The sequence below is a fragment of the Ascaphus truei genome, chromosome 2 (assembly GCF_040206685.1).
Source record: "Ascaphus truei isolate aAscTru1 chromosome 2, aAscTru1.hap1, whole genome shotgun sequence".
NCBI classification, from domain to species: domain Eukaryota; kingdom Metazoa; phylum Chordata; class Amphibia; order Anura; family Ascaphidae; genus Ascaphus; species Ascaphus truei.
In genome coordinates, this window is record NC_134484.1 from 302,415,914 (window position 1) to 302,430,229 (window position 14,316).

General features: G+C 43.8%; 1 protein-coding gene across 1 annotated transcript in view; it reads left to right on the plus strand.

Annotated features, from left to right (window-relative positions):
- The window catches only part of TNS3 (tensin 3), a 458,389-nt gene that overhangs the window by 77,464 nt on the left and 366,609 nt on the right, over positions 1 to 14,316 (plus strand). The window contains exon 4 of the mRNA XM_075588602.1: positions 6,058 to 6,169. Within this exon, the coding sequence (XP_075444717.1) occupies positions 6,058 to 6,169 (112 nt within the window). The remainder of the gene's footprint in view (positions 1 to 6,057; positions 6,170 to 14,316) is intronic.

The following is a 14,316-nucleotide window of genomic DNA, read 5'->3' on the forward strand; positions in this document are numbered from 1 at the left end:
TTGGGCCCGTTTCGGTAGAAGACCTACAGGTGGCGCCCGAGAGGAGGAGCGGCGATTCCCCATTGTAAGTCAATGGAGCCATTCATTTCAATGGGGATTCCTTGATGCCGACCTCCAGGAACGGGTTGGCAGCCATTCAAACCGCAGACCACAGAACCGGAAACATTATCTGAAAGAGAGCTTTGATCACACTGAGTTCAAGTTCAAACACAATTGGCGTGGGAAACTTAGGTTCTAGGGCACCCAGAAATAAAATTCTTTTTGCCCCTAGACCCTAGGAAACCCCACACACGACCACCACCGGGTCCGAGAATGAGGGACCCCCGTAAAGGGTCGAGCACGCCATGAGGGTCGTGCCATTGACTCCAATGGGAGTGGAGATCCCATTGAATCCTATGGCGGCGCCGGACCATGCATTTCCTATGGCGGCGCCGGCCATATTAATTCCAATGGGGGAAAACTGCGTGGCGTTAAAACGGCTAAGTCCGAACGGGTAAAAAGTGTAAGCCCATATCTCCGGTTCTGTGAGTACCAAAGGTCTTCCGGCATGAGGACCTGGCAAATTTCAGCCCGCTCAGACCCACAGAACAGATTATTTAAATATGTGAAGATATTAAAGAATGTATGGTATTTCGGGTCTGGTAGAAAAAGCCAGAGCCCATATGGTATGTTAATGCTCATGGGGGGAGACCAGTGGTCTACAATAAACCCCTGATCAAAGGCGTCCCCGCCCTGCTTGTGTATGCTAGCACAAAAGAAAGCAGGATGTGGGTACTTGATGATAAGTGTTGTGTTTCACACCCTGGGACAAAGGGTTTCCTGGCCAAACCAGAAATTCAGACGCCAGGCTTGTGGGAGGGGGGCTAGGGAAATAAGCCCTGATTAGAATAATATCCATCCAGTGGGCTGGTATTACGGTCCCCCTCAGGTGAGGTGGCAAGGAGGGATTGGGTGCAGATAATTGTTCTCCAATGACTTGCACTCAATGCCAGAGTGTAGGAGCGGAACTCCATATAAACGAGTGTAAGCTCTATACTCGGGGTCTTTCGTGTCTTTCCGTGATGTCTTCATCTGAACCTGTATTGCTAAATGAAGTGCCAATCCTGTATTAAGATGGCTTCATTGTTCAACCCTTAAGTAAGTGCTAATTCTTGTCTGTTATTGGTATATCTTGTGTGTTCACCTTCTTTAAGGAATAAACTATATTTATTAAATCTAATATTTTGGTGTATTTTGGTGTGTTTTATAAACCTATCACTAGCTACCGTGACAACGCTGACCCGGCTTTCTAGACTGGCTTGGCTCTGATTGGCTACGGAGAAAGTTCTCACACATTGATTGGCTGTAGTATTTTGTGAATGGAGACCAAAATACTGTAAGAAACCCCAGAGCCAATCAGGTTTGAGATTTCTAGCGGTAGAAGGGCGGGCTTTCAAAGATGCTCTTACGCGAATAGCAGAGCAACCGGCTTCGATTTTCAAGCTGAAAAGTCTGTCCGCCAGAGACCAAGTCCTGTTTTAGCACCCAAGTTCTAATAATCAAACATTGCGGTCGAGGCTGGAACCACAAGCCGATTTTAGTTCTATGAGTTTTAGTACTATCCCCTGGTCAAAAAGAGTTCAAATTCTCAGAAGAGAAGGGAGCGTGGCGTGTGGAACTAACTTCATGCCGATTTGGGAACCGGTCAGGGGGAAACTCTTATTTAGCATTCCCTGCACCTACAACAGTCTAATTTTTTACCCCCATGCCCCCACTAAGTGTGCCTTTTGTCTGTATTTTGTGTTTCACTGTGTGTATGCCTATTTCTATGAATAAACTACAATTTATTCCATTATCTTGTTTTGCTCAATGAATGATCCTGGTAAAGGTGTACAATAAACTTGGTCTCCTGTGACCGTCTCTCCCACCTCAATAGAACTGCAATTGGTTATATTGTAGGAGTGAGGATTTTGCAGAGAAGAGGAAGAGAGAGAGTTGTGATCTCACCTACATGTGTTCTAGTCTCCAGAAGCCTTTATAAGGCCACGCTTACAGTGCTGGCAACGTGACCGATGACACCCGTCGGGACCACCAGGGTCTGCTATAGGTCTGGGGTATGAATCCTGTTTGTTAAAAAATAAATAATGGTTTTACATTATGGGGGGAGGGGGGCGCATGGGGGGGGAGGTGTATTGATGTATATTAAATATTGCAATTTTATTGTGGCCTAGGAGGTGCTTTTGGGGCTGGTGTTTGTGTGTGTGTGTGTGCGCGCGCGCGCTGGTTTTATTGGAGGTAGCGGGGGTGGGTGAAGGGGGTATTAGCCCCAAGGATGGGTGTTTAGACGTGCGGGTGGGTAGCGGTAGGGTTAACATTTCATTACCTTAGCGGTATTAACCGCTAAGGTAATGAAGGAGTTAAGTCCACCCACAAACCACCCCTGCAAGGCCTAAACACCCACCAGGGGCCAAATACCCCCTTCACACCCCCCCGCTACCCACAATAAGCCTGGCATGGGTGGTTAACCCCTTCATTGCCTTAGCGGTTAGCCGCTAAGGTAATGAAGTGGCTGTAAATTCCTTTTTCCTGCATCAGATGCATGCCGGGGGGCTCCGGTGCTGGTAGTAATGTGTATCAGTCCAGAGGTCAAAGTGACAAAGGCGCTCCAACGCTGGATCCTTTCCATATAATGGTATATGCAATAAGCAAAGGAATAGGATAGGACAAGGGGGTATGTAGAATGATGCTTGTAGTAAAGTCCCCAGACAGACCAATAATCCCTGAAGGGTAAGATAAGAGTTGAAAAACCCAGTCAAACCCTCATTGGGATGGATCCTGGGCTTACAATAAGTATTGAAAAAATGATGAATAATACTCACAAATCCCTGTGTCCAAAATCCTGATAGGTGTGCAGCCAAGTGGAGTGAGATGAATCTTCAAAAGCAAACAAAGAAAAACTGGTGCACAGCCAAGAGGGGGTCCCAAATTGATGTCTAAAAATCTTTTTATTGAACCATCTTAAAAATGGAGGTAAACACCCTCCTACGCATTTCGTGTAAAAAACATGCTCCTTGACAGTGTTTTTTATACGAAATGCGTAGGAGAGTGTTCACCTCCATTTTTAAGATGGTTCAATAAAAAGATTTTTAGACATCAATTTGGGACCCACTCTTGGCTGTGTGCCAGTTTTTCTTTTTTTGCTCTTGAAGTAATGTGTATCAGCTCCGGAGACCCCCGCATCAATCCTTTGCAGGAAAAAGGCCAACATTTTCTCCCCTCATCGATGCATCTCCCCATCAATCTGCCAACATTTTGTGGCGTATTGAATTGGGGATAAGATCGCCATTTTAGGGTGGCGATAGGTGAATTGCGGCTACTATAATCGCGTGTGTTTATGATTATTCTGAAAATTGTCTAAGTGGCTTATCGCCGCTCAGTCGGTGATTTTGATTTTGGTCATAAGATTTTTCAGCGATACAGGCCATTATCGCTCACTTATCGAGGCTTACTGAATGAGTATCCATTGTGGCCGATAAGTGCCTTATCATGATTTTTAACACACACATCGACGCTTACTGAATGAGGCCCTATGAGTTTAACTCATTCAACTTTAGTATGTTGCCCCCAAAGCATGTCCTGCGTGTTAAAAATCATGATTTTCTTAACGAGCTCCATTTTAATCTAGTATTTTGAATACTTATGTTTCCTGAACGTAACATAAATGTAAAAAAATATAAACTACATTGTAACGGGCAAGAGAGAAATCTATATAAAAATTATTTTTTAAACTGAAACAAAAAAATATAGCAATCATTGCAGATACAATTGATATCTTCAAAAAAATCTGGACATCTTTTTAGAAAGGTTTACAGGGATATTCCAAATAAGTAAACATGGGAAGGATGTTGATCCAGGGAGTAATCTGATTGCCAATTCTTGGAGTCGGGAAGGAATTTATTTTTACCCTTATGAGATATCATTAGATGATATTTCACAGGGGTTTTTTGGTTGCCTTCCTCTTGATTAATACAGTATATTGTAAGTAGGGATATAGGATAGAGAATCTGTCATCTAAATTTGGCATAGGTTGAACTTGATGGACGTATATCTTTTTTTCAACCTCATCTACTATGTAAATATGACCTCATCCTCATCTACTATGTAAAAAAAAAATATATATATATATATATTTAATATACTAGCTGATATACCCGGCGTTGCCCTGGATAAAATTTTCCCACTCCCCCTCGCTCTACGCTCACCCCCCTCCTTTCACATCTCCATTCCCCCCCCCATTCACAGCTCCGATTTCCCCCCCCCCTTCACAGTTCCGATTTTCCCCCCCCCTTCACAGTTCCGATTTCCCCCCCCTTCACAGTTCCGATTTCCACCCCTTCACATCTCCAATTCTTCCCCCCACCCCCCCCCCCCCGCCTTCATAGCTCTGCGGCGGCGGGTCACTGGGGGGGGGGTTTCGGGGGGCTTGGGATTCTCCCCCCCCTTCACATCTAGGCGGCGTCTCGCTGGGTGGGCGGGTTGGAATCCCCCCCCTTCAGAGGTTAGCGGCGGTGGCTCACCTTTGGTTAGTGATTTTCTACCCCCCTCCCTCCCTTCAGAGCTCGGCAGCAGTGGGTCACTGGGGGGGCGGGAGGATAGATTCTCCCCCCCCCCCCCCAGTCGCAGGCGGGAGGGTTGTGCGGCTCACTGCAGGTGGGTTAGTGACCGGGTGCGGCGGCACCCTGCGGGTATCTCTGCGGCGGCTGACTTTGGGTGCGGTGTGTATTGTATGTCTTTATTTATATAGCGCCATTAATGTACAGAGCGCTACAGGGGGGGTGGCGGCAGCGGACTTACTGTGACTGAGTGGGTGTGCGGGTGGGTGAGTGACTGGAAGGCAAGAGTGGGGGGGGTGAAGGCAAGAGTGGGGGGGGTGAAGGCAAGAGTGGGGGGGTGAAAGGCAGGAGGGGGGGGTGAAAAGCAAGAGCGGGGGGGGGTGAAAGGCAGGAGCGGGGGGGGTGAAAGGCAGGAGCGGAGGGGTGAAAGGCAGGGGGGGGGTGAAAGGCAGGAGCGGGGGGGTGAAAGGCAGGAGGGGTGAAAGGCAGGAGCGGGCGTGCGTGCTAGAGGCGGCAGCGGGCGAGATGCGACGGCCTGGAGTGTGCAGCGTGCGGGAGAGGTGTGCGGCAGGGAGAGAGGCCACGGCCGGATGTGTATGCGGCGTGCGGGCGGGAGAGAGGCGACGGTCGGGCATGATAGCGGGCGGAGATGCGACTACTTGGTGTGGTGGTGTGAAGGACTGGTGATGCGGGGGGCTGGTGGCGGTGTATGTGAGGCGGCGGTGCGAGGGGCTGATGGTGCAGTACGACGGGGGGTGGTAATGCGGGTGTGAGGCGGCGGTGTGAGGGACTGATCCGGCGGGGATGCGGATGGAGGTTGCGGTACGGGTGTAGGGTGTGGGTGGTGGGTTTCAGCGGCAGATGGCGGGCCGGGTGTGAGGTGCGGTTGGGGGGGTTGCAGGGGTGCTCGGTGAGGAGGAGAATCTGCGGCTGCACTGCTCTCAGAGGGGCACGCGGTGTAGCCATGGAGGGCGGGACACACGGGGGGGGGGGGCGAGGTACACCGGCCAATGAGAGCTGTGGGGGGGTGGGACACGGGGGGTGAGGGGGTGAGCCAATGAGAGCCGTGGGAGGGCGGCCGACCCACGGACCGACGGACCAATCAGATTGCCCCTAGACACGGACATACAATGGTTTCAAAAAAATATATATAGAAGATAGATTTGTAAGAATGCAGTCATTTAAATAATTTCTTTTGTATAGTATCTTTATTATAAAAATATTATTAAACTTGTGGGTCTAAGTGTGACCCCATCATCTTTGATATAATGAATTGCAATGGTTGTTTCAGTTTTGTATGCTGTTAATTTTTTAATCGTCATAGATATAGACATTGCAGATTTCTTGCAACTCATGCACATGTGCACCCCTATTATACGAGTTCTGAATCTGTGGTCCACTGGGTAGTTCAAGCTTTTTCCACTAAGGCAAAACTTATTATTTTTGTTTTTTATTTCTTTTGCAGCCAGAAGAATTTGCTTCAAGTACTCACACTTTCAAACAGAAGTCGTTTAGGAAGTCAAAATCCTGTACTGTCTGCAAACAACCTGTGGGCAATCAAGGCATTTCATGCAGAGGTAAGGAGTCACAAAAATGATTGACTCATATTTCAACAGATAACCTTAAAGCAGAATTTGTATTACTATAACGCACTCCCCCCTCCTCCCCCCCTCCTATGTAAGATATATGGCGGCTACGGTGTGTGTGGTGCATTACCTGGAGGATTGAACCTCCGCCACTGGGAGCCTGAGGTGTACCTGTTTTGTCTGGTGACAGCCCCTCCATCTGCAAGGGATCCCAACGGGGTGGGATAATCCTCTTACAGGAACAATACCAATAATACAAACTCAAGTATATACTAACAACGTTTACTGAAAACAATAATATTGGTTTCCTGTACGGCACAGTAATATGCCCCAACCTGATACCACCAGTGAGTGTCCCCAAAGTACATTGGGTGCCAGGCACCAATACCCTGATGTCCCTTTCCCAATGTCAAGGCCCACCCAAAGTGTTGGAGATAGCACTATCCCTCGAAGTGTTAGCACACTTAGTTGGATACCTTCCCGGGGCTCCAGTATACGGGTGATGCAGAAGAACAAAGAGGATCCATCTGATCCAACGTTGTCATCCGCGATGGCGTCCGCCTTCGCGTGGGGTGAATAACAGCATGGATATCACCTTATTGTCTTTACCATGTAGCTGATCTGTTCCAGACCACAGGCTGCAGTGACCACGTGGCGTCTCTCCAGTGCTTTACCTGACTGTGCAGCTACTAGGGGAAGGTCCCTAGCTATGGGCTTTCCTATAGCAGGAGCCTAGCTGGGGACTAAGGGGCAAGATCTGGCCTAGTCCAGGGAAGCACTGCTCCCTAGACACTACCTGATCCTCAGTGGTCCCTCTTCCAACTGGCGTGGTCCTTGGCGCGAAAAAAGTATCAATCATGGTGCTATGCTTGTTCACATGTCCGGCAGTCCCAATGCATGCTGGGTGTTGTAGTTCCCCTGTGGAGCACTTGCTGCAATGCCTGCCGCTTGCACTGCGCATGCACGAGGAGTCCCAAGATGCGCTCGCCAGCCACAACACTCGCCATATCCCCCTGCTGCAGCGGAGGTATGCAGGGTACCGGGGAAGGGACCATGCTACACTATATTGGATTGAAGCAGGCTGTCTCCGGAGCTGAACCCCATTAATTTTAGCTCCGGGGAGCCCCTGCTTCCTGTGATACTTATCTCCGTAGGAGGTGCCGGTAGCCACTCCAGCTCGCTAGCTGGGTTCATGTAATGGCGGATTTTTAAAACTCCCTTTTCCTGTGGGCCGATAGGAAGTCGTTACATCATCCGGTGTGGCTTCCTATTAGGCCACGTGATGCGGGGGCTTTAAACTTTGCAGAAATAACCCCTCCCCATTTTGGAGATAATTATCTCGGGAAGCAGGCGTTCCAGAGCTGAAATGAATGGGGTTCAGCTCCGCAGACAAACCTGTGTTAAAAAAAAAAAAGGCTGCTTGGATTGCTCTTTTCAATTATATCCAGTGTTACACATTCTTCATTTATAAAAGGCATAATGTTTACGCATAATGTTAACCCTTTGAGTGCCCCGAGACATAGCTACTAAATCATGGGGTCTGGTACCCTAAGACAGGGTGTAACAGGGGACTTATCCCTGTTCACAAATGTGCCTCTAATCCAGCAGTGTGGTGGTTAACTGCTGGTAGCAAATTAACTAACACCACCTGCCTGATTACAGGTGGTAGAAAAAGCCTGCCTTTGAGACAGGAAGTGACTCCTTAGCTCACGTGTGAGCTGAACTTTGGAGACAGAGCAGAGGTTCTTGACCAAGAGAACACAGATCTCTGGAGCTGACAAATAAAACTTCTAAACCTGGATGCTGACATTTTCTGTGCACACACGGGTGCGGTTCCAGGAGAGCAGAGAAGCTTACTCTACAGCAGCTAACATATAAGACTTTTATTACAAGACTTTTTATATCTGTTCATTTCATGCTATGTGTTTGGGGCTGGGAGACATGCTTATCTAAGGGAGTTGTGAATTGCATAGTATTTCACTAGAAATACTCCCAAGTGAATAGAAGCTTTGTTTCCCCCTTGTTTGAATGGTTTCCTGATGTTAAGGAAAAGACACAATAAAGCCTTGTTATAATTTCACCTTACAAAAGTCTCCAATTGTGTACCTCTGTGAGCGTCCGTCTACACAGGGGAACGCAAAAATTTTGCCCTGTGCCCCCTTGCCTGCTCTCCCCCACTGCTCACGCCCTCTTACCTTGTATCAAACATTAAATGACGCAGCAGGGTCATGTGACCTCACGATGATGCCACGTGACTCTGCGGTGTCATTTGATGCCACTTTGTCATGGCAACCTGCCAGCAGAAGCTGTCTGAATCGACGTAAGTGAGTTACAGAGGCCTCGCGCGGTCTCCTGGTATTTAATTTAAATGCTCTGGGGAAGAGCACAGGGCCTCTGTAACTGCCGCACCCCCACCAAAAAAAAATCTGCGCCCTCCCAGTTTGTGCACCACTGCCCTAAGATACAGCAACCACGTTAAAAAAAAAGGCTTATTTTGCTAGGGGAGGTCGTGTTGCGATCTACACTGATGAAAAACGGAAGAGGGGGAAACTCCTCCCTATTCCATTCCATCATTGACGGAGCAGTCAACAGTGCTGGAGCGGCGGTGGCACTATATATAGTGCTGCTGCCCCTCTGGCACTCGAAAGGTTAAAAAAGCAGACTTATGCCATTGTCCTTGCAATTTGCTGTTATAGTGGTTTTGTTAAAAATGTTAGTGTACTAGAGGTGTTAGGAGAGTGTTTACCAAATTCAAAGACAAGCAAACACATCATATGAGTTAAATAACAGTTTAAACTATATAATATCATATTTCTCTGTCCCCCATAATTAACGAAAATATTTCAAAAGGCTAAAAATAATATTTCGTTATAATTGAAAGTATTGCATCCACCCAATTTTTATAAGAGGTACATTTGCAGTATCAAAAATATGTGGGTAATCTCAAGGACAAGAGGTAAATGCTGATGGTAAACTGTCCGGGCAGGGTTTTCCTTTCCTATTGTCTGATCTTGTTTTGTGCATTTATTGGATTATGATTCCTTGTGCTGTATTGTCTTGTAGTACTGAGTACAGCTATCGGTACTATATAAATAAAGATATACATACAAATAAAGCATGGCACAACCAATAAATTAGATACATTTGAAAACTGGTTACTACAAATTTGTTATCAATATTAGTTAATATATTTTTATCAGTGGTTGATGTACCATTGATTGTCGTTCTGAAATCTATAGATCATATTTAGTCCTTGAATTCTGCCTGAAGGAATATTTACTAAACTAAAATTCACGCTGTGGTGCTGTATAATGTAACAATTAAATGTTCACAATTCCAATACATTGAGATTGCAACTGTATTTAGCACTATTTGGGTATCATAAAGATAAACCAGTATTTAAAGCGACAACTCCGCTTGAGTTTTACTGTAATAGCGTTTAAGGTTAAATCCATTATATTTAATTGTAAAGTAGTAATTCTAGTTCATTTGATGAGAAGTGCTTTTATTAGCATAATTTCAGTACCATACTAATATTTGGTCCCTTTGTGATGGAAGTGTTTGAAGTTTCAACATCAGTTTTACTTTTACAATTTCTTTTAATCACTTGGGCCCAGCCTGAGAAGGCTTCATCCTTGCAATGGATTGACAAGGGATTATGATGCCTCTCACCTGTCTCCCTTACAATCTATCCTTAACGCTGCTGCCAGAATCACTCTGTTCTTTCCTAAATCTGTCTCCGCATCTCCCCTTCTGAAATCCCTCTCCTGGCTTCCGATCAAATCCCGCATCTCACACTCAATTCTCCTGCTATCTTTTAAAGTTTTACACTCTTCTGCCCCTCCTTACATCTCAGCCTTAATTTCTCGTTATGCACCATGCCGACTCTTGCGTTCTTCTCAAGGATGTTTTCTTTCTACCCCCTTTGTATCTAAAGCCCTCTCCCGCTTTAAACCTTTTTCGCTGACTGCCCCGCACCTCTGGAATGCCCTTCCCCTCAATACCCGACTAGCACCCTCTCTATCCACCTTTAAGACCCACCCTAAGACACACTTGCTTAAAGAAGCATATAAATAGCACTGTGGATAATACTAGACACATAATACATAAAGCTTGGCCACCTGCAGACGCACTTACCAGAATTCCCCCCTACTGTCTCTGTACGTTCTCCCTACCTACCAATTAGATTGTAAGCTCCTCGGAGCAGGGACTCCTCTTCCTTAATGTTACTTTTATGTCTGAAGCGCTTATTCCCATGACCTTTTATTTATATTATCTGTTATTTATTTGTTTACCCCGTGTACTCCTACTGTGAAGCGCTATGTACATTAATGGCGCTATATAAATAAAGACATACAATACAATGATGATGTGATGATAATATATTATCATCATAAACCCTTGTCAATCTATATGATCCATCCATCATCCCTTGTCGATTCACTGTTGAATGAAGGCTACCCCAATGATCTTTCAGGTACTACGATTGCAACCCTCTCTTCTCCATGTTGTTCCAAAAATCATTTTTTGTATTTTTTATTATTTTATCTTTTCATCTTACCTTTGGTCGTTTTTTTGGTCTTTTAATTTCTTTTGAAATCCAGTCCAGTATCATTTTTGTCCAACGATGGTAATTTCTTCTTGCGATTTGTCCGGCCTACTACCATTTTTAATTTCTTCACTATTGTGATAATGCCATAGATTATTTTAAATTTATTCTTTTTCCTCTCGTCCGGTAATACCCAGCATACTTCTTTGCGTTGTCTGAAGCTTCTGAATTATCTTGGCATTTTTGGGTCCAAGTTTCACATTCATACCCGAGCACTGGCAGAATACACAGGTCAAAAATTTTCTTCTTGAAGTCCAGTGCAAGGTTCGCTTGAAACATGGTCTTGTTTCTTCCCAATGTGCGCCATACCATCTTCATTCTCCCATTGATTTGGTTCCCATCTTTTGGTCTACCTTTGCTGGCAAATAGCATAGTCTTCGACTAGTTGTATTCTATTTATTTCAATATTTGCAGATTTGATAAGTTTCTTGAGCATCACTTTGATCTTGCTGAGATTCATACGGAGGCCTTACTTGCTTCAATGAGTACTCCAATTTGTTGCTGGGGAGCTTCTTGACTTGTGACAAAAATAAGTCATCTCCAGATCATAGGTGACTCAAATATTCACTATTTGTTTTGATTCCTTTTTCTTCCCAATCTAATGTCTTGAACAATTATTGCTGTGAAAAGCTTTGGTGACACAGTGTCTCCCTGCTGTACTCCCTTGCTGACCCTTATCTTGCTTGTATCTTCATGTTATCCAATGGTTGATATGGCATTTTCGTAAATGTTCTTTATAATATCAATGTACGCTTCTTCAACATTTTATCTTCTTAATGAATCTAGGACCTCTGAGGTGTAGATAAAATCAAATTATTTTTGTAATCTATTTATCCTAAACTCAATGGTAGATTATATGCATTACTTGGGGAAATCACTTATTGTACGACTTGGATGTTGTCCATTGTGTTGTATCCACTGTGAAATTCTGCTTTGTTCTCTAGGCTGGGCATAGTCCAAGGTCTGTTGTAGCCGATTAGTGAGTATCTTTGTCAAAATCTTGTATGTGATGCAAAGTAATATAGGATAGGGGGAATGAACCCCAGGATGTCCGGTGCTCTAACGAGGTATATGTATGGGTTAAATAGGCCACCTCAAATGCATATGAATAAGGAGAGAAAAACGGTCCCACTGCTATTGAAAAGTATAAATGTCCATAACATGCATAAACGAAGGAACGGGGAAACAGACTGACAACCTAGGAGGGGGGCCAGTAATGCAGGGAATGGTATAGAGAACAAGGAGTGAAGCCGTGGTGGACTCCCCTCCCGTACTCACGAAGTAACCGAGACCCGCTGCCCTTACCCGCCTGGTATCTGCGCTGCTCCTTCAATGGCGTCCCGGTCTGAGCTCCACAGTGGCTGCGCTTTAGAATGACGTCATCGCTGTCGCCGATCTGTCGCATTGGATCTTTGGGAGATGGGTTATCGCGGTATGTGGACAGGTTTTTATAACCCCTGGTTTTCAAATTACCATCATTTATTAGGGACACCACAGACTTCCTCGTCAGTATACAGGACTTACCATGGTTACATGAGTACAGGTGGGTCACCATGGATGTGACCTCCCTGTACTCTATTATTGAACACAAACATGGCTTAGAAGCCATTGAACATTTTTTAGATCAATCCACTCTATCTATATCACATTGCACTTTTCTACTAGAATCAATATCATTTTTATTTACGCACAATTATTTTTTATTTGATTAACTTTTTTATTTACAAAATCTGGGCACCGCAATGGGCACAAGCTTTGCACCGTCGTACGCAAATTTATTTATGGGATTATGGGAGTCACGTTTTATTTTTCACAGCACCAATTCACATCGTCATAATATCGTCTTTTACCGGCGATATATTGACGATTTGATCTTTATATGGAAGGGAGACGAAATTTCACTTTACTCTTTTTTTGATTATCTTAACAATAACACTTATAACATTAAATTCACTTTTGAGCACCATGCACACCACATTCACTTTTTGGACTTATTCCTGTATATTGACGGAAACAGAAGCATACAATCTGATATTTACAGGAAGCAGAATTCAAGAAATACACTTTTATGTGCACAAAGTTCCCACCCACGCTCTTTGATCAAAAACATCCCAGGGGCTTAATTTATTAGATTAAAAAAACTTTGCTCAGATAATGAGGTGTTTCTATCTCGCGCTAAAGAGATGTCAGACCGGTTTCTAGAACGAGGATATTCAGCTAGAGATATAGCAGCAGCATTCGTCAAAGCAGACACCACAGACAGGAGTACACTTGTATGTAAGAAAAATAGGAAGTATATCTCTAAAAAAGAAAGAGAAGTATTGTCAATATCAGATAACACAAAAAGTCCTTTTTTCATTAGTACTTACAGTTCTCAGGATATTTGTAAAATCATATCCAAACACTGGCACACATTGTTATTAGACAAAGACATCCATCCCATGGTAAAACATGGACCAAGATTCTCATATCGGAAAGCCAAAATATTGGCTTCCCATTTGTCACCTAGTATGTTTAACTCTAAGTCTAATTTAACACATATACAGAGCATTCCAAAAGGTTTTTACCAATGTGGTAATTGCTCTATGTGCCAGTATACATCGCAGACTAAACACATCTTATACAGTGACGATCTGAAGAAATATCATATCAAACAATTTCTTAATTGCAATATTTCATTTGTTATTTATGTTCTTTTTTGCGGGTGCGGCAAAAAAGATGTAGGCCGCACTATTAGACCACTCAGGACAAGAATAGCTGAGCATGTACGGTTAATCAAAAAAAGAGATTTAAACCATCCAGTACCAAGACATTTTGCTCAATGTCCTAAAGGTGGCATTAATAACTTTTCTTTTTCTGCAATAGAACATATAGCGGTCCACCCCAGGGGTGGTAACAGGGAAAATACTTTGAATAAACAAGAGATGTATTGGATATACACTCTCAACACTCTCCACCCACGTGGCATTAACCTTGATTGGGAGCTTAAACACTTCCTTCAGGGTTAAGGTTCATGGGGAGTCTTGGGAGTGTGTATCCATGCATCTCAATACATTTTCTTTGAATATTCCACTTATATCATTACAAATACAATTTATTTATGACTGTGTCTTGTGATATAGATGTTCCTTAGAATATGCATTTGTATATATATTGTGTATATGTGTATATATATATCATTCAAGAGTATATAAATACACTAATCACTTAGAGTTTTGAAAATATTCTTTAATGTCAATATTCATATTTCCATTACCTGCGTTTATGTATTATATTTCTTTCTTTCAACATTATATATGTTTTGTATTATGGAATATATTCTATTTACTTATGCCTTTAATATATAAGGTTTCTTTCCATTTACTCCATTCATGATAAGATATCATCCAGTGCTATTGATTGTAATATACATACTTTTATATTCATGTTGCTCCACATCACACAAAGTTGTTTTTTTAATAATTTTTTTTAATAGCTCTTGTAGTTTGTTTTATGTTATCACGTGTCTATTTGTGTGTTTACCACATAT